Source organism: Tyto alba, unplaced genomic scaffold (assembly GCF_018691265.1).
Source record: "Tyto alba isolate M040663 unplaced genomic scaffold, T.alba_DEE_v4.0 Super-Scaffold_19, whole genome shotgun sequence".
NCBI lineage: Eukaryota > Metazoa > Chordata > Aves > Strigiformes > Tytonidae > Tyto > Tyto alba.
In genome coordinates, this window is record NW_024881281.1 from 12,780,043 (window position 1) to 12,801,138 (window position 21,096).

A 21,096-nucleotide genomic window follows, 5' to 3' on the forward strand; every position below is an offset into this window, starting at 1 on the left:
GGCCGTGATGGGATCAGGAGGGGTTTTCCCTACCCTTGGCTCGATGCCTCGCAGCAGCCCCAGGGATCTGGGGCATCATCTGGATGAGTTTTCCACCGGCTTTTATGTATGGGGGCAGCATGGCCCCATCGTGGGCTGTGGCTTGGGGCTGGCAGGAGCCCCTCCAAACCATGACGTATGTGCCTGATGAACCTGGGCTTGCATTTGCAGGCAGGAGAGAAGCTCCTGAAAGAAGGGTTGCTGGTGAAACCCAAATTGCCCCAAATAGCAGGGCTGGCCCATCTCAGAGGGGACGGGCGGCCGGGGCGCCCCGTGCCTTGTCAGCAGGAGACGCAGCTGCCGCAGGGGCGGCGAGGCAGCGGCAGCCGGCACACCTTGCTGTGCCCAGCCCACAGGCCTGCCACCTTCTCTGCTTGCCTTCTCATCCTACTAATTTCAATCACGGAAAACTCCATCTGGGTAAAATAGAAAGCCAGCAATTTTTTTTTTTTCTTTTTTTTTTCTTTTTTTTTTTGTGCATATTGAGTGTGCAGTAGATGTAAACTGCGTTATCTGGATGGCTTGCTGGCTTAGCACAGCCTCCATTTTACCGTACTAATGACTTTTTACACTCCAGGTAAAATCAGAACAAGACAAGAAGGTTTTAAAAAGCTCGTTCTGACAAATTCCTCACTGTAATTACTGGAGCAGAAAGAACTCATCAGCAGTACATGCTGTTGCTCCGGGCGCTAAAAGTCTCGAGTGGTGAATGGCCCAGATATGGAAACTGCAGCCGCCGCCACATCGCCGTGCGGCACAGGGCCCGGCAGGTCTCCGTGCCGAGGCGGCAGGCAGAGCCTGTCGCAGCCTCCCCTGCCAATGGGCTCCTCGAAGGACAAAGAGCAATTTTATACATGAATGATCTGGCCTAATCCCCATCCTCCTGAGGCCAGGCACTGCTGCGGGGTCACAGCACTTCTGTGGGGTTCACAGAGGTGTTGGGTCCCACACTTGCTGGGGTCATCATTTTTGGTGATTAAAGGCACTGGGCTGGGCTTTGGAAGGCTGGTTTTATTCTCTGGGTAGCCCTCGGGCTCTGCTTCACCAGGGGGGATGGAAGGTGGGGACCCCCTGTGCCCGATCCCAGGCCAACCAACTCCCACTACTCACCTGGGCTCCAGCTCTGCCCCAGCTCCTGCAGTGGGGAGAAAAGGCATCAAGGGCTTTTGCTTCGAATACATCAAAAACAAGAGGGGAAAATAAACCCCCTCCCTGGCTGGTGGGAAAGTGTCTGGCAAAGCAGTTTGCTGGCTGCACGCTACCAGCAGCCGTCAGCAGGAGTGAAATACACCCCCGTTTCACAGCATCCACGGCTCAGGAGATGCTCGAGGTCAGCCACAAGACCCTGGCTGGGCGAGTAAAGCCACCAGGATGTCCCTGGCTGCAAGAGGACGTGGCACCACAGCTCACTGGCCGGCTGGCATGGGCTGCAAGGACCAGTGTTGGGATGGACTGAGGGGACGAGGCCGTGTGGGGTGTCCCTGGCACCGTCCCAACCCCAGCCCCCAGCCCCACATTCTCACCTCAGAGGCCTGGTCCAGACCTAATGCCTGGATCCACACACCCTCACAGTTGCACCCATGAAGCGCTCCGCTTGCACAAGCAAGGGTTTGGCTAAGAAGGGGATGGGAAGAGATTTTGAGGATGTTTTGGGGTCTGCAAACGTGCTGCAAATGTGCCTGTCCTGCAGCCCCCAGGTCCTACCTTTTGCCTGGCCTAGCAGGCAAGAAAAATGCATCACATCTTGGCTTTTACTGCCCTCTCCAGTCCCCCTCCAGCTAAGGCAGCTCCAGGAGAGGAAAACAATCTCAAAGTATGAGAGAAGCGAGCCCAAAGCCCAGGGCTCAGCTGTGGTGGGACCCCAAAGATCTCCCCCCAGCTCCAGGGATGGCCAAGGCAGAGCCCTCCCCATCCTTGACCCTCTCTCAGCACCCACCCCCGTGCCAGGGAACCACAATGGCCCAGGATGAGCCCCCCACAAAGAGTAGGAGCCGTGTGGTTGCACTGGAAGCTGGGGGCTGCTGAGATGTCCCCCAACACAGGGGACATGGGGACATGGTCTAGGAGGTGACCGCTGTGGCACACGGAGTGCCCATCCCCTACCCTCCTGCCACCCCCCAGCCATTGCTGTCACCTAAAAGGATTAGTCATTAGGGATTAATACTGGATTAGACACTCAGGCACATATGGCTTAGACACGGAGGGCAAAGCATTAGCACGCAGCCGAGCAGCATGGGCAGGCTGGGGGGCAGCTTGGGGGGCAGCTTGGGGGGCAGGCTGGGGGGCAGACAGACACCTTTCTGCCCCACTGGCTGCAGCCAAGAGGCGGAGGGTTTCCCAGGCACCAGGGCAGGAGGGGGATTTCAAGCCTGGAGGAGGGCGAGCATGGGCCAAAAGCTGGATGGACCCAGGGCAGGGAGAGGAAGTCACCTCCAGCATTCCCCTCCAGGGCCAGCTCCTGCACCCTGGCCCCCCAGAGCACCCTAGGCTGAGCAGCCTGCAGCAGCACTGCACTCCCTGAGAGCTCCCCCAGCTTGGCTCCAAGCATCCTCTGAGAAAGCTCAGATCCTGACCCTCTCCAGAAATACTTTTTTTTTTTTCCAATTTTTGTCAGATGGCTGTTTTGGAGATTCAGTGCTGGGGTCATGCATGAGTTAGTCCTTCCCTGTCCCACTCAGCCCTGCAGCAGGGAGTGCCTTGCTTTCTTTTGGGGTCCTTGCACCCCGATCTTGACACTGAGCCCGGCTGCAGGCAGCGCCGTGCCCCCTTGCCACCGCTGTGAGCCCCATGCACCCACAGGGCAGGGCTGGAGCACATGCAGAGGATGGATCCATTTGCTCTTAATCTCTCTCTATCTGCTAATTAAATATTGATGGTAGTTAAATATTCATAGAACATTTTGGCTCAGAGTTTTTATCTGTCTTCAGGCATACGTGAGGTCTTTGATGTGTTATTTTTCTGGTCACCCAAGGTCCCAAAAGCCTCCAGACTTGTCAACACTCTTTTGAGGTTTTTTTTTTTCCCCTTTTCCATGTGTTGCTGGTAGAGGGTTTTGGTTCTTTCATTCCCAGCTTCTTTGCCCTCTGTATTCCCTTTCCTTTTTTTTTTTTTTTTTTTTTTTTTCCCAGTATAGAGCATCTCAACTCTCCCTGAGGGATGCCAGCCTCAGGAGAGCTTCTCTCTATCCCCTGCACACCACGGGGAGGGCGAGGACAGCCAGCGGCTGCAATGACAGTGCCATGGGATGCGGGGATGGGGCTGAACCCGCTCCACCTTCCTCTTCCAGGCTCCTGGATTTCTCCCCAGATGATTCCCGTGGGCTGGGGTTGTCTGAGAGCCTTGTGATGCCTCCAGTAGAGAAGGACCTCAGGCCATGGGGCTGGCTGAGACCTTGCTGCTCTTGGTGCATCTCTATCGGCTGGGAGAAGCCCCAGTGGGTCCCTGCCAGTGTGGGGAGCACGTCTGAGCCCCGGGAGCACCGGGCAGCACCCCAGACTGGGCACCCCAAGGCAATGGAGAAGGAGTGCCATGGCCTGGCCAGGCCATGCAGCAGACCCGCACCGGTGGCCGTTCCTTGGCCAGCACTGACATCTTGTGCCAAACGGAGGAAAAGCATCAGCCAAGGTTTGGAGGGATGCAGAAACCCCCTCCATGGCTGCTGTGCCTCAGGCGGGCACCCCAAACCCTGCTCCCACATAGCCCCCAGACCAGCAGAGCCAGGGCAACCATCCAGCGAGGCAAAAGGCTCCCGTGGGCCAGCACCTTGTCTGGCTCATAGTCCAGCCACTGCCATGAGCCCTGAGACAGCCCCGGGGTCCCAGTGCTCATCCCCATCACCAGTGCCACATCCAGTGCTTCTCACTTTTAATTTTCCCGGCAGCAAACTCGGTGGGAAGGCAGGGAGAAAGGTCTTTCCCATGGACAACCCGGGAAATATTTGCAAAAGCATTTTAGGGAAATTTCCAAAAGTGATTCACACCAAGAAGAAAGGACAGTCATGCTGGGGCTGCTGCATGGACACACTGGTCCCTGTTCCCCCAGCCTGGACTGGTGCCAGGGGAAGGATGCACAAGGAAAACACCCCAGGGTGGTCCTGGGGGAAATGAATTCATCTTCTAATGGGTGTATTTTCCTCCCTGGGCAGGTGGTTTCAGAAAATATGTGTGAAAACTAACAGTCACTAACGTTGCAAAAGCAGATTGTAGCTGCTGATAGCTGCAGCCTGGGGAAAAACACCACAGGAACCTGGGGCTGGGTTGTGAGGCAGATTCGGGGTGGTGCAGCAGAGTACCCCCACGTCCTGGTGATGCTGATCCCCATTGCCCATTGTTACCTCCCCTCATCCTGCCAGCACTGCCAACGTCTTGTGTCTGGAGAAAATCCAGAGAGCCCAGCAAGTCTCTAGTATGAATTTTTTTATTATTTTTGACCCCAGCTCCTAAGTGCAGAGGATTTCATGAGAATCTTACTTGCTCTTTTGGGGTTTCTTTTTCTTTTTCCAACATTAAATGCTGCTTCTTGCCTTTTGGGTTGCTGGGAAATCATGAGACGTGCAACCTGCAGAAATCAGGGTGCAGATAAGGAGGCAGATAGCGCTTTGGGTTTATTTTTAGTTTTAAACTCTGGGTTTTCAAAGGCCAAGGCTGGGGAGCCAAGGGGCGGGGGGGGGGGGGGGTGGGGGGGGGGGGGTGGAGATCACTCAACTCGAGCACCCCAGACCTGATCGTAATCTCAAGCAGAGGAGTTTGGTGTGAAATTAGCTTTTCAGCCAGAGCCAGTCCCTGTGCAGAGGCAGCCAGGATGCCGGGGGCCAAAGGATACAGGAAATGAGTCAGGCAGCACATGGTGGGGGATGTTGGGGAAGGGGAAGAGTTCATCCCAGGTCAGCTGAGAGAGGATGAAATGCCCGGGGACGAGCTGCCTGAATGGCACAACATGGGTACCACACAGCCCCTTCCCCAAGGGATGCAGAGAAGGACCATCAACCCGAAGGAAAGCTTTTTGCCTTTGGGATCAGCTCTGCCATGGCCACCTTGAGCCCCCCACCCACTGATTTGGGTTGAAAATCTTTCCCTTTGGGGCTGTTTTCCCTGTTATGGGGCTGGCAGGACATCACACTGCCCTGCACCAGCAGCCATGAAATGGGGTCTGCCCTGGCACAGCCACCAGCCAGGAACAGGGCATGGACTCCAAAATTGAGGGGTCCAAAACCCCAGAGATCTATATCAAAGACACACAATGCTATTTTTTTTAGCTGGGTTCCTGGTTCCCACAGCTGGGGAGAATCGCTGCCAGCCTGTGCTCAGGTTGGGCAGGTAAGGGCAAGCCAGGTTGGTCTGAGCCTGCCTTTTTCCAGCACCATTGCTCCCATGTGATTAACATGTCTGAAATCAGGGCTTGGCCGTGACTTTCCTGGTGAAATCTCCCCTGGACAAGGATGGCAGCATCTGTTCCATCTTATCTCTATACGTATGCATCTTCTGACAGCAGGAGATGGGCCCCATGCCTGCAGCTTCAGGGCAGCCAGGTACCAGGAGATGCCTCAGAGGCTGCACAACCTGCTCCCACCCAGGTGAGCAGCTTTGGGGGCGAGATGCAGATCCCTGTTGGGTTTTCCAGCCTTGAAGAAAAAAAAAAAAAACCTCTGCTGCTTTTTGGGGAAGGTGATGGCATCTGGATAGGAGCCAGCCGGGATCCACAGGGGCAGAGGGGTGGCGAGGGGTGGAGGGTATGAGCCACTTCTTCCTGGGGACAGGCGAGGGTGGACCCATTTCAATATAAACCATCTCTGCAAGCATCTGGGGAAGTCCCAGGTGGCCAGGGCCAGGCAAGGACCTTAAAAAAAGAAACAGCACATACGGGTTGTGCATTTAGTGGTTATCTCATCATCAGCCTCAGCAAGGTAATGGAAAAGCTGATCCAACTGAGATAGAGAGTTAAAAGGGAGAAGAATAACTCAAACAAATCCTTTCTAAAAACCAGACCTGACCTGGCAAAGCTGCTTTGATCATGTTCATCACTTTGGCTGCCCCAGCTGCAGCAGCGGCCCTGTCCCGCTGGCACTGCACTTAGATCTTCCTCCCCCAGGGTTATCAATCAGCTGAAATGAGAAGTGCCGCAGCATCAATAAAGCATCTGCAAACATGGCTGGAAAAGCACCTCTCACCCAGGGGCAAGCAGCATTTCCAGGGTGGCTGTGCTGCCGAGCGGGTGTCCTGGTGTGCCCCGCAGGTCTCTGGCAGCCCAGCAATGCAGCGAGCTGCGTGACGAAGGCCGGGGCTGGTTCTCAGCACAGAAGGTGATTAAGCACTGATACACTCCCAGAAGAGGTGGTGGTTTCCCCAGGAGCTGCTTGTGCTTTCTGTTCAGGGATGCGGAGTAGCCCTGGGGAGCAACACCTGCATGGGGCTGGTGGGATTGGGACACCCTTCTGTCCCTCAGCAGTGGGAGATTTGGAGCCCCTGCAAATTTTTTGGAGGGAGCACCAAGAGCTCAGCCCCCAGCAGGATCACAAATGCCTCTGCCAGCCCCCAGATTTGTCACGTTCCCCTGTGTTTCTTGGCAGCAGGAGCAGGATCTGTCCCATATGTTTTGCAGGCACCAAGGCCTCCCACTCCCCACCACAGGGCTCAGCCCTTCTCCCCTCGATAATCCCACCACACCAGGGGCAGCAGGAGGGATGTGGGGATGAAGCAGGATTTTCTGAGATCTCTGATCTGTATCCTCCATACTTCCTGGCAGGATTTCCCCAGCCGTGGGATTTCCTGGTGAGGGAGGATGATAAAAGTCAGGGCCGGCAGAGCCCCAGGACCTCATGCCACAGCCCTGGGAGAGGGGGCAGGCAGACATGGAGGCTGGTGGCCCATCACCAGCGGCTCTGCTCCTCACCACACCCTGCAGCCAAGCCTGAAGCCAGAGCTGTGAAAGCTGGCAAGGAGCCCCCCATGAAATGGGGAAAGAAAGGGAGGAAAAGGGTGTTTTTCAGCCCAGATCACATGCGGGAACAGGGGACCCATGGGGCCACCCCAGAGCAGAGACTGGATCTGCTCAACAACAACAGTGGGTCTGCCCATGTCCTGTGCCCTTCTTTGCATCAAACACGGGAGGGCTAATGAGTTGGAGAGGGATGAAGACCAGTTTCACCTGGATTTGTGAAGAGACACAGGAGCACAAGGTTTTTCCTCTGGCTCCTCTGAGCCCCCATGGACATTCTCAGCTCCAGTGCCAGGTCTGTGCAAAACCAGTAAAGCCCCATCCTGGACAATGTGGGGAGAGGGAAGGGGGATATTCCTCCTGGGATACAGGTGAGTCCTGGGGACCCCAGTCTGCTCAGGGGCTGCCAAATCAAGGGGCTTAACCAGGGCCGAAAATCCCCTGTGCTCCAAAATCCCCCATCTGCAGGGTCCACTCATGCCACGGGGCATACATCAGCGCCGGGGCTTGGGACAGAGGGATGCTGCAGGTGCTGGGAATGTCATCCATGGAATTCCCCGACCTGATGTATCCCAGAGTTTTGCATAAGAGTCTTTAAAAGGGGCCTTTTCCAGTCCAATAAACACTTTTGTTTTCTTTGTGTTTCTCTCTCATTTTCTTATTGCAGGGAATATTTTCTACCCTTAGGAGACCACATTTACCCCAGCTGAGCCAGGAAAAACTCGGTGTGTGGGGGTAAGAAGGGGGATAAGAAGGAAAGGATGGATCCAGGAAGGGAAAGGCGAGCCAGGCAGCTGCACTGGACCAGGACCAGAGGCATCCACTTTCCTCCACTTCTCAGGGTCTCCCCAGGGAGAGATTAAATGGGAGTTGGAGTGATGGGGAGGCTCTCTGATCCACCAGCTGGGCATGGAAACATGACCCCCCACTCTTTGTCCGCACTCACAAGTCCTGGGACATCGCCCAGCCCCGCTTGCGGCACCCTGCTGTTACCCAGCACATGCACATCTAACAGTTGAGGCTGATTTCTGGGAAATGGCTTTGCAGAAGAGCAAATGGAGGGACACATGCGGTCCCACCATGGAGGTGGCCCCCATTCCCATTGCGGCAGGTCCCTGCCTGGACTAGCACCCCATGCCCTCCCCAGCCGAGTTTCCATAATGGGGCTGTACTGCAGCCCCAGGTGGCCAAAACACCAGTGGGGTGCCATCAGCGTTCCCAGCCCTGCCGTGGGCACAGCTGGACTGGTGGGGATACGTGACTGCATCTCTCCGCTGCTTCCCACCATCCGCCAGCTGCCAGCAGCTGGGATGCACTGGAGCCTGGGAGGAGAGGGGGCTCTTTGGACAGCTGTGGCCAGGCAAAATCCACTCGGGAAGCCCCAGACTGGCCTCAGCCTTTTCCCAGCTCAGCACAGCCAAGAACATGAGCTGCTGCTTTGGCTCCGGGGGAGGGAAGCGGAGCCACCTGCCCAGCCTCTCCCAGCCCCAATGGGCCCCAAACATCCCCAAACCAACACAGAGTCTTGTACGTGCCTGGTACAAAAAAACAGAAGCTGTTTCTCTATGTTTTCTTGGTGGGGGCTGGAATGTAAAGCAATAGGATGCAAAACTTCGCAGTGCAGGAGGATGACATGGACTGTCGGGAGTCTGTGTGGCTCCTGGGGACCCTGCAGGGTGTTGAGCCTGGTCCTACTCCCATCCAAGGGAGATCCCCAGATGGTCCTGCCTGCCCTGGGACTCCTGCCACAGGGCATGCAGTCTGCCCAGGGAACAGAGATGCAGAGACAAACTTTGGAAGCAACCCAGCCGCCAGTCCTAACGCAGGAGGCAGGAGCTCAGGAAATTTCCCAAGCCCATTGGGGGCTGAATGCACGACCCAGGAGCAGGCTTTTCTTTTCATGGGGCTGTGCTGGAAGGGGATAAGTATTGCTCAACCTCTGTGCTTTGGGACATGGCAGGGGATCAGGTCCACCCCCCTGCCCACGTAATCACTGGCCCTGGGGGAAGCCAGCCCCGCTGCTCCCCCCATAAAAGCAGCCCAGCAGCCCCGACCCCGACAGACAGCAGCTCTGCCCTGACACCACGGAGCAGCCCTCCCGCAGTCCGGCATGGCAAAGGCAGCTGGGGTGGTCTGCGCCCTCCTTCTCCTCGCTGCGCTGTGCTGCCAGAGCCTGGCACAGAGTAAGCACTGCTGCCCACTCTGTCCCCACGGACTGGGGGTCAGGGACATCCCCTGGGGGGGACATCCCCCCTGGGGATGGGTTTTCCTCATGCATGGAGTGCAGGGGAGCTCCCCCCAAAAGGGATGCCATGCCCACAGCAGGAGGGCTAAGATGGGAGGTGGGAGTCTCCAGGCTAAACTGAGCTTTCCCTGTCCCCCCAGGAGCCCTGGCCATGCCAGACAAGTGCTGCTTCAACTTCCAGTCGAGAAGGATCAAGAGAGACAACGTCGTCGCCTGCTACTCCACCAGCCCCGAGTGCCCGCACCAGGCTGTGATGTGAGTACCCTAAACCCAACCCTGGGGTAAAGCCCCTCTACACCCTGCCAGACCCCTGTGTCTTGCTTTGATGGGTCCAATCCTGATCCTCTGTGTCTCCAAGCCCCTTGGAATCTCCCATACCACCACACTGCTAACCCTGTCTTTTCTCTGCCCCAGCTTCAGGGTGAGGAGCGGGAGGGAGATCTGTGCCCAGGCAACCAGGGCCTGGGTGAAGAGGTACCAGCAGAGCTTCCAAGTCAACTCCTTCTCCATCCCCAGCTAGAGGGGTGGACGGAGGCAGCACGGGGAGTCACCTCCACGGGTGGGGGGACATACCGCAAAGGTCATCCCTTTGCAGAGGCGGCAGCAGGGACACCACATTTGGATATAGCAGCTTGTCGGGGATATCCTCCCCATCATCCTGTGATGACCCTCACCACTTCCCCAAAGGCAAAGGGCCTTTGTCATCCTTGGCATCCCACCAGGATGGGGTGTGCCAACCCCACAGGGTGCTGGGGTCCAGACCTGCTGCTGCCCCCCATCCTCTCAGCCCTGCTTTGCATGCAGGCAGCTGCCTGTACCCTTCACTGGCTGCGCTTGCCAGCCTGGCAGTAGCAGAGGGATTAAGGGGTAGCACTCCTACGGTTATTTTTTGTACAACACACTGAATAGAATTAAACGTGATTTCATGCATGCAAGCATCTGGCTGTGCAAGTGTCTTGGGAGCGGGCAGATCATGTTGTCGTCTTTTCTACCCAGGTGTTAAACCAAATCTGAAAGTGCTGGGGTCAGTAAGGAGCTGGGAAGAGCCGAAGCCCCAACCATGTCTCTGTGAGGGGGTCCAAGGGGTGCATGGGGCAAACCGTATCCGTGTGGGCTTTGGGGAAGCCACCAATGAGAGGGGCAAGAGGCAGGCACAGCTCATGAGGAGCGGGCTTCCCATGCTCTACTTGTCGGCCATCCTAATGAGTGGAGACCCCTGGCCCAAACTTGATCAGAGCTGCCACTTGGGTCTGCCTGGTCAAACCTCACAGCCAGCCCAGTGCTCCTGGGGTGCCTCAAAGAGATGTGATGGGCACTGGCACTGTGACAGGCACGGTGACAGGCTCAGCCACTGATGGGTCTCAGGGTGGGCTGAGGCAAGCCCGGCCACCACCGAGCCACTCATCCTGGTGAAAAATTGCGAGAGGCATCACAGTCAAACTGATGACAAGTGGGGTTTTTTTTAAAATAAACTCACCCAGGGCTTTGGCAAGCATCATCCTGTGTGGTTTGCTGGTGACAGCAACTAAACCTAAAATAGACTGCCTGCCCCGGTGCATCACTAGCAGCGCAGAGCTGCTGGCTGCTCACCACACTTTCCAGCAGCCCTCGACCACTGCCGGAGCCAGAGTGGCTCAGAGAAGGAATTTCCATTCACTGGTTGCCCTTTATCAATATCTGTGGGCAGTTTCTTCCTGGGGAGAGTCCAGGGCAGTCATGGAACGCCTGGCTGGAGGATATATCATGCTGAGGTGCAGCCAAGAGATGCAGGTAGCTCTTGGTGGCCTTCAGTCAAGAAGACCTGCCAGCTGCTGGCACCGACGGAGCCCCGCTTGGACATGAAGGTGTTCTCCCTGACACTGCTCACCCTGCTGCTGGCGGCTCTCTGGACTAGAAGCCAGGGAATGTCCTGTAAGTCCCAAAGCTGAGGCTAAGAGCTACCCCAGCACTGTCCTCAGCTCCTGTACTGACAGGGTTTTGGGGGGCGTTGAGGAAGGGGATGAAAGCATCAATTCCTGCTTCTGCTGTGGGTTTGAGGGGTTGAGGAGCACCACCAGCCGCCTGAGCACGGGGCTGTCCTGGTCTTGCTCAAAATGAGCAGAAATAGGCTTGGGGATGGCTTCAGCTCCATCACTCTAGCTGGAGAGCTCAGTGATAACTCCACATGGGCAGGAAAACGGGGGGCTCCTCCCCTGCGGCAAAGCAGCACGACCGGGGACATGAGAGGGGACCCCTGGTAGCAGAAGGGAGCAGGAAAGTCCCCAAGGGACCCACCACTCCCCTCAGGGCAGCGCCCATACTCCTCACGCCAGGCGTGGGAGAGCACCAACCCCTCTTGCCTCCTCTCAGTCCGCAGCCACTACGGCACATGCTGCTACAAGGAGATGTTTATCCAGAAGAAAATCCCAGCCTTCCTCATCAAGAGCTTCCAGGAGACGCCTTCCCACTGCTCCCACAAGGCTGTGCGGTGAGTACGCCCGGCCCCCGCCCAGCCTTCCTCCCCTGCACCCCTGCTCCTCACCCTTGCTCGCCCACCTTCCCTACGGGTTGTTCTGCCTCGGGGGATTTCCCCCAAACAAGCCACCCCCAAAGGGTGCCGTGCGTGGTGGGTGCCCTGCGCTGGCTCTTCACGTGCACCTCCCTCCTCACTGCTTTACTCCAAATAGCTTCAAAAAATCCCCTGTTTCAGCTGAGAGACAGAAAGGTGGGAAGGAAGCAAAGGTGTCAGAGATTGCTAAAAGTCAGCACTTTGGGGGGATGTGGGGGGAAGGATGCTGCAGGCATCCCCTGAACCTCGGGGCACGGCCGCATCCCACATCCCCCCAGCTAACATAGCCCCTCTTTCCGCCAGCGTGGAGATGCTGAAGGGGAAGAAGTTCTGCGTGGACCCGCAGAAGGAATGGTTCCAGCAGTACCGGCAGCAGCAGGAGTCAACCAGCACCTCCACATGAAGCCGCCTTCACCATAAGCTCTGCTTATTTGCGTCCCATAATTACATGTACAGTCTCATCTTGTTATGTGATGGAGCTGGCTCCATCCCCTCCCCTGTTGTCACCCTCTCCACACTACCGCAGAACCCTCGATGGGTTTAATAAAATATCCTGTTCTGACCTGCAGCTGGAGTGAGAGGAAGTAAATCCCTGTGGGAGAAAAGCAGGGTCACGTCAGGGCTTGGTGTCCCCACAGGGGCCCAGGAATAACCAGGAGCTCCTGAGACGGCAGGGAAACCCGAAGGGCCGAGGCTGATGCCCCCAGCTCAGCTCCCCCCCATGAAGAAGCAGCCCCGTCCTGGTTGTGGGGTTTAAGGATGCCCTGAGCAGCTGCCCGCCCACTGGGATACGGATTGAGGCAGGCAGAAAGGCAGGCGCAGGCTGGCAACAGGAGAAAGGGTTGGGCTTTGGAGGGTTTGGGGAGGGTATGGGGGGGGTGCTATGGTTTTTTTCCCCAGATGGATCAAGGGGCTAAAGAGGGGCGGCTGCAGGAGGAGAGATGCTTGGAGGTTTAGCGCTGTCCAGGCCCGGCCAGACCCTGCAGATGAGCACCCATGGGGGTGAGCCTGCTCGCACTGGGGAGCTCCAGGTCCCCAGGAATCACCCTGTCTCACGGGGAAAACCCTCCCGCAGTCCCTAAAGCCCACCCACCCACCGCAGCAGCATTGGGGATGGCAATCGCCTTAGGAAATTGGACCATACCAGGCCTGTCACTTGAGTCAATCCCTTTCCTTAAAGACAAGAAGAAATTGAAAACACAAATGCTTTGGGGCATGTTTCCAGTGAGCACGGGGAGGCCGGAGCAGCAGCATCCACGGCAACATCTGTGACCCGGCTGCGCACGTGCTGGATGGACCGTGTTTGTGACCGGGCACGCACGCAGTGCCATGTCACAAACACCCTGGCCTGTATAAATGCCCCCACGCCACTGCCCCCGGCTCCGTGGTGTGTTTGCCACGGGCACTGGAGGACAAGGACGGTCTCCGACCAGAGCGAGGTCCCCAGGCCCAGCCAGCTGCTTCGTGGCAGCCACTTGCGGCCATGGAGCTGAGGTCGCGGCGCCGCAGGGTGTCAGAGTGCCCAACAGAGCGGTGTCCCCCCAGCGCTGCCAGAGGAGCAGGCAAGACCCTCCTGCGCTCCTCCCAAGCAGCAAAAGGAGATGTCCCGTCTCCAAGGAGAGAGGTGAGTGCAGAGCTTCCCCCCGGGCACCGGCCAGAGGGGATTTTGGCCGGTGCCCGGCTGTGCTGCCACAGGCCCCCGCAGCGTCCCAGGGTGCTCCGGCCTCTCCCCCATCCCCGCTCCCAGCATTACCCCCACCGGCTCCGCGGCGTGCTGCTGGGGGTGACGGTGCCTCTGTCCCCCGGCAGTGTGCGGGCTGTGCCGGCAGGACAATTGTGATGCCGACATAGGTTGGCCAGCTGTGCCAAAAGGGTGGGCTCTGCGTCCACGAGAACTGCCTGGTGAGTCCCCGACACCCTCCGGTCCCCAGCCCCGCACCGCCGGCAGCCCCTGGCACTCACCCTCTTTTCAAAACCCCCTTGCAGTACCACGCCAGCGGGCTGATGCAGAGAGGGGCCAACGAAGAGGGTTTCTACGGCTTCCTCTTCCCCGATATCCGCCAGGAGCTGAAGCGGGTGGCACAGAAAGTGAGGCCTTGTCCCCATGTGTCCCCACCGTGTCCCCACGCCCCGTGCCTGGCACTGCACACGCCAGCAGCCACCCACCCAGCCCCCAGCGCTGCTCTGGCAGCCGGCTGCAAGCAACCCCCAAGTCAGATCCCCCATGACGCAAAAAGGCCCGTTCCTGCGGCAGGGGGGGATCTGGAGGGTACGGGGGGCATCCTTATCTATCGGGGCCCGGTGTCACCAGCCGGGCGGCCCCACAGAACGCGGCGGGGCTCCCTGGGGCCTGTGGCGCTGACACCGTTGTCCTTCCTGCCGTCCCCAGAGGTGCCACATCTGCCAGCTGCCGGGCGCCTCGGTCACCTGCCGGGCCCGGCGCTGCCGGGGCCGGCGCTGCCGCCGCATCTTCCACTTCCCCTGCGGCAGCAAGCGGGGCTGCGTCTCCCAGTTCTTCGGGGAGTTCAGGTGAGTATGGCTGCCCCGCGGGGTCGGGGCCGGGGCTGGTGCCGGGGCCGGGGCCGGGGTTGGGGCCGGGGCGGGGTCGGTGCCGGGGTCGGTGCCGGGGCCCGGGCCCGGGGCCAAGCTGTCCCCTCCGTCCTGCAGGTCTTTTTGCTGGAAGCACCGGCCGGTGCAGCGGGTGCGGGCGGTGCAGCAGGACCAGACCCTCTGCCTCATCTGCCAGGAGGGGGTGGCGGAGCGGCCCTGCTACGACACCCTGGTGTGTCCCGCCTGCGCCAGCGCCTGGTTCCACCGCGGCTGCATCCAGGTAGGTGGCATCGCCCCCGGCCCCTGGAGCGGTCCCCCCTGCTGTCACCCTGTTGTCGCATCGCCCAGCTCCAGGGCGGTGAACCGGACCCCCGGCGCTGATGCTGATGCCATCTCTGCCCCAGGGACAGGCACTGCGCTCCGGCTTTCACTACTTTTGCTGCCCGCTGTGCCGCAACAGGGAGCAATTCCTGGAAGAGATGTTTCGCCTGGGCATCCGGATCCCTGACAGGTCAGTGCCCTCCCTCCCGCTGCCGCCTCCCCCTCCGCGATGCTCCAGCTGAGCCCTCCTGCCTGCGCGGGTGCCGCCAGGGTGTCCCCCACGGCCCCAGGGTGAGCGCTCCCCCGCTCCCGCAGGGATGCTGCCTGGGAGGAGGAGGATGGGGCATTTGCAGGCCATTACTTGCGGCACAGCTCCTGCGATGCCAACCAGTGCCTGTGCCCAGAGGGACGCGAGCATGTGGAGGTGAATGGGTGAGTGCCGGTGGCTGCGGTCCCCGCAGCCCCAGCGAGGAGATGGCGATGCCTTCGTCTCCTCCTCTGGGCAGGGATGGAGCCTCCCTGGGATATGGGCACGGCACGGCAGGGTGAGTGCCAGCAGCTCAGCCCCGGCTGCCGGCGGGAGCAGGGTGGACGTGGGCTCAGCACAGCGCCGGGGCTGGCACCCCACACACAGCTCGGGGGCCTTTGGTGACAGTGGGTCCTGTTGCTCCCCCAGGCCCTGGAGACTTCTACTCTGCACATCCTGTGCCTCACAAGGGACCCACCAGCTCTGCTCTGCCCTGGGGGAAGATGATGCCGTCTCCTGGGACTGCAGCGACTGCAGAGGCATGGACGCTGGAGAGGGGTGCAGCGGGGCGACAGAGTCCCCAGTGTCACCTGCCACCACAGCCACGCAGGACGTGGGGACATGGACAGGGCTGTGATCCGGGGAGAGAAGGAGGGAGGAAGAGTGAGGTGGGCTTGCACAAGGTGCTCATCATCTCCCTCCCTTGACACCGGACCAGACTCCAGCCCCTCCAGTGCAGGGAACCTTGCGCAGCACCCAGCATCCCGACACTTCACCTGAGGCTGACTAGTCCAGGGCCCTCAAAAAAGACTTCCCAACACTCAACAGATGCCATCGGTGCATACGTACGGTCAGTCAGCCCTGCCCACAGCCACCAGGGTCCCTGTCCTGCGGGCTCTCATCGCATCCATCTACACCACCAGCAGCAGCTGCACCCAGCCAGGGGTGATGTAAGTACCCACTGCTGCTGGGGGCGCGGGCTGCAACGGCAAGGGCTATGTCCCAAGGGTGGCTGGGAGGGGGACGGGGACACAGATACCCAAGGGTGCTGCAGGCAGGACCCAGCATAGGCACCCTGCTGCCCTGGCCGAGCGCACGAACATGGGTTTTCTCCTGGCAGCCTGGTCACCAAGAAGAAGAAGGAGCTGTGCGCAGACCCCCAGGCGCCCTGGGTGAAGGCACATCTCAAGCACTTCCAGCCTCAGAATAACTGACCGTTCCCCGTGGCCAACCACGATGGCCCCGCTGCTTCCCCTGGCGAGCCTGGCGCCCAGCCCCGGGCACACAAGACAGGACTTCAGCTGCAACCTTCTTCAGCAGGAAAATGTATTCTATTTAACTTATTTAAGTTAAATTAAATATTTTTTACTAAGAAAAAGGAAAGTACAAAAATAATTTAAACTATATCAAAATAATTTAAACTAAACTAATTTAAACTATATAAATGTGTCTGTAAATGGAGTGTCAGAAGTCTTGATGCCTAAATAAACTGTTTGTGCTATCAACTCCTTTGGGTGTCTCTGCAGTCCCGGCTGGAGCCCTGACGCAGGAGAAGGGTCCCCCGGGGACCCAGTTGCCCTCCCCATGCCCTGGGTTCCCCGCTCCTCCCCCCCTGGCCAGGGCGGCCTGGGCCCCACAGCAGCTCCCACGGTGCTTCCCCCTCCCCAGCCCGTGTTAACCTCCACTGCCAGCCGCCCAGCACGGCCCCACGCTGTCGGGGGACACAAAATGGAAGTGCGTGCTAGGCCTTGGAGCAGGCCTCAGCCTGAACACAAGTACTCGGAGGCCTCGGCCAAGTCGACCCTGCGAAAGTAGAGTCAATGTTTCTTCCTGGTAGTTAGAAGAGTGCTGTGCCTTGGTTTTAACATGGGCTTCGTTACGAGAAAAATGCTCACAAGCTTCGGCTGCTGCTGGGAGAGAAGGAAGCAAGAAGACTGCCAGTCGTACTGCCAGATTAGCGCGGAACACCTGCTGGTGTTCAGCTGGTAGGAAAGTGCTGTAACTTGGTGGGAAAGTACCGTAACGCACGAAAGGTATACAAGCAGCCAGCGTGCTGAAGTCGAGCGTCTCAGCATCACCCGTGATTTGAGTCCGTGCCTCAGTACGCCACAGCACGCCGTGACACCAGCGTCTCCCCTGGGGCTGCCAGAGCCGGCTCCTCTTGGGGTAACGGGCCGGCGGCACCCGCAGTGCCAACACGAGGGTCGGGGCCACCGCGGAGGCTCAGCCCTGCGGTGCTCAGGCACATCAGCAAACCCACACGCCCAGTTCCAACTTTGCTTAGTGAGGAGATGCAGGTTTGTGGGACAGGGGCTGGGGCGGCAGGTGGGTGTCGGGGTGTCAATACCATAGGACATCACGCTCAGTATATAAACTGGATGAGCTGGCCGGGGGAGGAAGGATCTGGGTGGTGGGCAATTGTATTGTGCCTCACTCACCGTACCTATTCTTTTCTTAGCATTCCTAATATTGTTTCTTCTCTCCTTGTGTTGTCCCATTCATCTGTTCCTGTCTCAACCCATGGGGTTTTACCTTTTTCTTCCCATTCTCCTTCCCATCCCACCGGGAGCAGAGCAGGGGGAGCAGTGACAGCTTGTTACCTTCTGGGCCATAAACATCTATGCCCTCACTGGGCAGTTCACAGAAGGAAAAAGCAGTCCCCTTGAGCTGAAATTGGAAGAGACGGGCCAAAGAGACATCTTGCTGGCTGAGCCATGGGAGGGGGGGGATGCTGGGTCTGACAGGCTCGAGGGGGACAGAAGTGAGACACCTGGTGGGACCCTTAAATAATCCTGCCTCCAGCATGATTCAGTCCGATGTCCTGTGGTTGAAAGGAGCGAGGGGAAAGGGATACAAACTGACCCCAGATATCGTCTTGTGCCAGTAAATTCAAAAGGGAAATTCCAAAGAAAGACGAAGTCAATAAAAAAAGCCTGAAAATTCGAAATAACATTATAAAAATCTTTTGACTCAGCAGAGAGCCAGCGCAGGAAGCTCTGAGGGACTCGCAGGAGGTGTTCAGAGCCAGTCGTGCTGAGGAAAATGAAAAGAGAGAAATAGAAACCCCTGATGATCCCAACAGAGATTTGATGTGCTTAGGTTCTGCAGTGACGGTGACCGTGTTCCTGGAGATGTGGCGGCAAGGGCAGCGATCTGGGATGGGTAAAACCAGGGAATGTGAAGTGTAAAAGGTTGCAACTGCAAAACAAATTTCACTCCTGGGGAGCAGAAGCAGCAAGCAGTCAGCTTAGGAGGTGGGGGTGTCTGCAGAGTGAGAGCCTCTGCCTCAGCCCTGCTCCTTCAGGGCAGAGAAAGAGGAGCTGTTAGAGGTGGCAGCGTCCAAAAAGGCTGCTCTGGAGGAAATTGGTAAGAAGTGGTAGTATCCAGTGATTCTTGACTGAATGGGTGAGCTGAGCAGGCCAGAGGGGTTTCAGAGTGGAGCAGCTAATCTCATACCAGAACCCCACAACCGCTGAACCCACCTCCAGTCCTGGAGGGGACAAGTGAATCTGGCATTTGTGCTGGGAATAGGAGAGCAGGCAGTTGCCACCTGCCCGGGCTGATGGCGTTTGTACAGCCTTGTAGAACGTTTGATTCCAAAACAACATCGTGGTTAGTGACACCTTTTAAAATAGGACTCTCAAATTCCTCTGTGAATAGGCCTGGGTGTTTCACTGAGAAAGAAGATCACACCTCTAATCTGTCTGGCTTCTCGAGCATGCTGGTTGTGTGGTAGGACTGATATCCCTCTGAGTGATGGTTGTTTCTTATCTGCCCTGGAGCTGGGTCAGAAACATACATGAGAAACTCACTACTTTCATGTGCCAGTCTAACCACCCATCTATTTGTATTCCCAGACATTTCCTGGCCATATAACCTTACACCAGCAGTGTCCACTCTATCTCTTTTCTACCCTGTTGTTGACTCTGATACATTCACACAGATCAATTCCTCATTTTCCTACCCTTCAACCCAAGTTCTTTTCATTTAACTCTTCTCATGTTGTATACCACGAGGGTCTTGTCACAGTTTTGTGGTTTGTAGCATGGGTCTTTCCCTGCCCCAGATATTTTCAGCTGACAGCCTCACAAGCTGGAACGTCTGCTATTGTTATACTTGTCCTCAACAGCCTGATTGTACAGTCTATACTGTTCTATCAAATCCCTTCTCCATTGCTGCAGTCCTCAAGGTCATTATAAGCTTTTTGTGTGATATCCTGGCCTCTTCTAGATTGATGATAGCATGTCATTTTGCCTCATCAGCAAATTTCCCTTTGCATTCTCCTGGTTTTTTGCCAAGATCATTAATGTAAATGTTAAGTAGAATAATTTCTGAGGCAGAAACACAAGGAACTGTACTGGTAAACCGTCTTCAGTCTAACACATCCCCTTTTTGCTGAAGCAATTACCATGCCACTTTCAGGCAGTTCTTTACCCACTTTACATTTCATATGCCAGTCACATCTTCTTTGTCTTAGCTAATAATTTACTGTGTGGCACCATTTCAAATGTCTTACTGAAGCCCAGGCAAGTGAGATCTACTGCATTTCCTTCATTGCGAATATCTGTGAATTTATGAAAGGAAGCTGTTAGTTTAGTGTTGGTGTGCATCAGGGCCAATATTGCGTGATGTACTGTATGTTGTCCCTTGTGCAATGCCTGAGGATTTGGAGAAGGGATTTCAGTCAGAGGATTATGTCTGCAAAATACAAGATGATTTACATTAATCAGGGATGGATAAGACTGGGATTATACAAGTAGTTGATGGAACAACATGCTAGCAGATGACATTCACTCAGGAGTCATTTGAAACACTAATTTCTGTTTCTAAGGTCAAATGAACAACTACTTTGGAAAGAAAAAGGCCTGTGGTAATGTTTTTGAGTTTATGGCCAGATTTTAAAGATATTTGGGTCCTGAGTATTTGGCCCATGTGACTTGGAAGTCTCTGTTCCATTCCTCTTCAATGACATTCAGGTTCACTAAATGCCATTTTCTTTAGAAAATGAGACTTAACATCTCCTTATTTTCTAGAGTTGGTCCTTGGTCCTGCAAATCCAAAGATTAAGCAGAATATTGGAGTGCGTGAAGGATGGGACAGAAACTAATTACCCAAATGCCACAATGTTGCTGTAGAAACCAGCAGGATGATCTCCGAATGCCACATTCAGCCCTGATCATTTTGACTCAGAGATGGATAGAGACGACACGGAGGACTTTGAGCCAGGTGATGAAAGCATTTAGCAACTTGGAGATGGAAGATGGAAAAGAGCAGGGCAAGTATGAAGGGAGCTTAAAAATAAACATTCAATATTAATTATCTACCCTTTCAGACAGAGACAGGAACATTTACATGGTTAAAATCATTTAAGGAGAAAAACAGTGCACTAGAGAGAAATATTTTGACACAAGGCATAATTAACGTGCGAAACTCTCTGCCAAAAGGTCTTATCAAGGGCAAAAAGTGGAGAAGAAAGACAGAAGCAATTTCTATAAAACAACCCCAGCTATGTAAATTTAGGTAATTTTTATTTTTAGTCTGTTTTCAGCGAAGTGGGGCTTATGCAAGCTGCTGTCTGGTTGCAGGAGGTAGTGATAGTTTGTGTCTGCAAACTCAAAACTGAAATCACTTCTTGCTGTCAGACAACTTCTTTTGAAAGCCCCAGCAATGTATTCACGTGGGCAGGCGCAGATCTCTGCAGAGGCAGTAGCTGAGAGCCACTGGCTATGCCAAATTGCATGGAAGAGAAGTAGGTCAGTACATCTGGGAGACCAGAGTCCACGGTGCCCTCGACAAACCAAACCCAGTCCCGGTGAGAGTTAGCCCCAGGGTTTTCCTCCACTTGAGCCCAGGGCTGAGGAGGGGGCTGTAGGTGCAAATAACGAGCACAGGAGACAAACAGCAGGATGGGGGCCTGGGCTGGGGGTTAGTGCTGTGGGTTCTGTTTGTGGGAGCTAGGGCAGAGTGACTCTGGGTTCACTGTGTGGCAAGAAGGTGCTGGGGGCTGGCAAGTGAGCTTCGAACCTGGGTGTTTCACTGGGCCTTGTGCTCTGACTCCAGCCACGTACAGAGAGATGTATTTACATTTAGGTGAAGCAGGATACTTCTTTGTTATGTAAATCTCTGCTCACACAGCATTTTTCTTCCCTGGTTTTGTTTAAAGAAATGTATCTGCTTGCCTTAAGGAGCAAAGGGTGCCTGAGGCTGGGGACT

The 21,096-nt window shown here is 56.3% G+C and overlaps 3 protein-coding genes across 3 annotated transcripts; all 3 read left to right on the plus strand.

Moving 5' to 3' along the window:
- Positions 1-9,049: 9,049 nt before the first annotated feature.
- LOC122153355 (C-C motif chemokine 13-like) lies at positions 9,050-10,152 on the plus strand. Its single transcript, XM_042791744.1, has 3 exons — positions 9,050-9,155; positions 9,358-9,472; positions 9,632-10,152. Exons 1-3 carry the CDS (start codon positions 9,083-9,085, stop codon positions 9,735-9,737), a joined length of 294 nt encoding a protein of 97 aa, XP_042647678.1. The 5' UTR covers positions 9,050-9,082; the 3' UTR covers positions 9,738-10,152.
- Positions 10,153-11,055: 903 nt separating this feature from the next.
- Positions 11,056-12,168, plus strand: LOC104364543 (C-C motif chemokine 13). Its single transcript, XM_009971181.2, has 3 exons — positions 11,056-11,128; positions 11,567-11,684; positions 12,069-12,168. The coding sequence occupies exons 1-3, from the start codon at positions 11,056-11,058 to the stop codon at positions 12,166-12,168; spliced, it is 291 nt and encodes a 96-aa protein (XP_009969483.2).
- Positions 12,169-13,248: 1,080 nt separating this feature from the next.
- On the plus strand, positions 13,249-16,388 carry LOC122153327 (PHD finger protein 7-like). The gene is given in 10 exon segments (XM_042791371.1): positions 13,249-13,327; positions 13,575-13,615; positions 13,617-13,667; positions 13,752-13,853; positions 14,155-14,294; positions 14,433-14,595; positions 14,720-14,826; positions 14,952-15,068; positions 15,313-15,833; positions 16,004-16,388. Coding segments are annotated over 9 exon segments (1,008 nt in total). The 3' UTR covers positions 15,521-15,833; positions 16,004-16,388.
- The last annotated feature ends 4,708 nt before the right edge of the window (positions 16,389-21,096 follow it).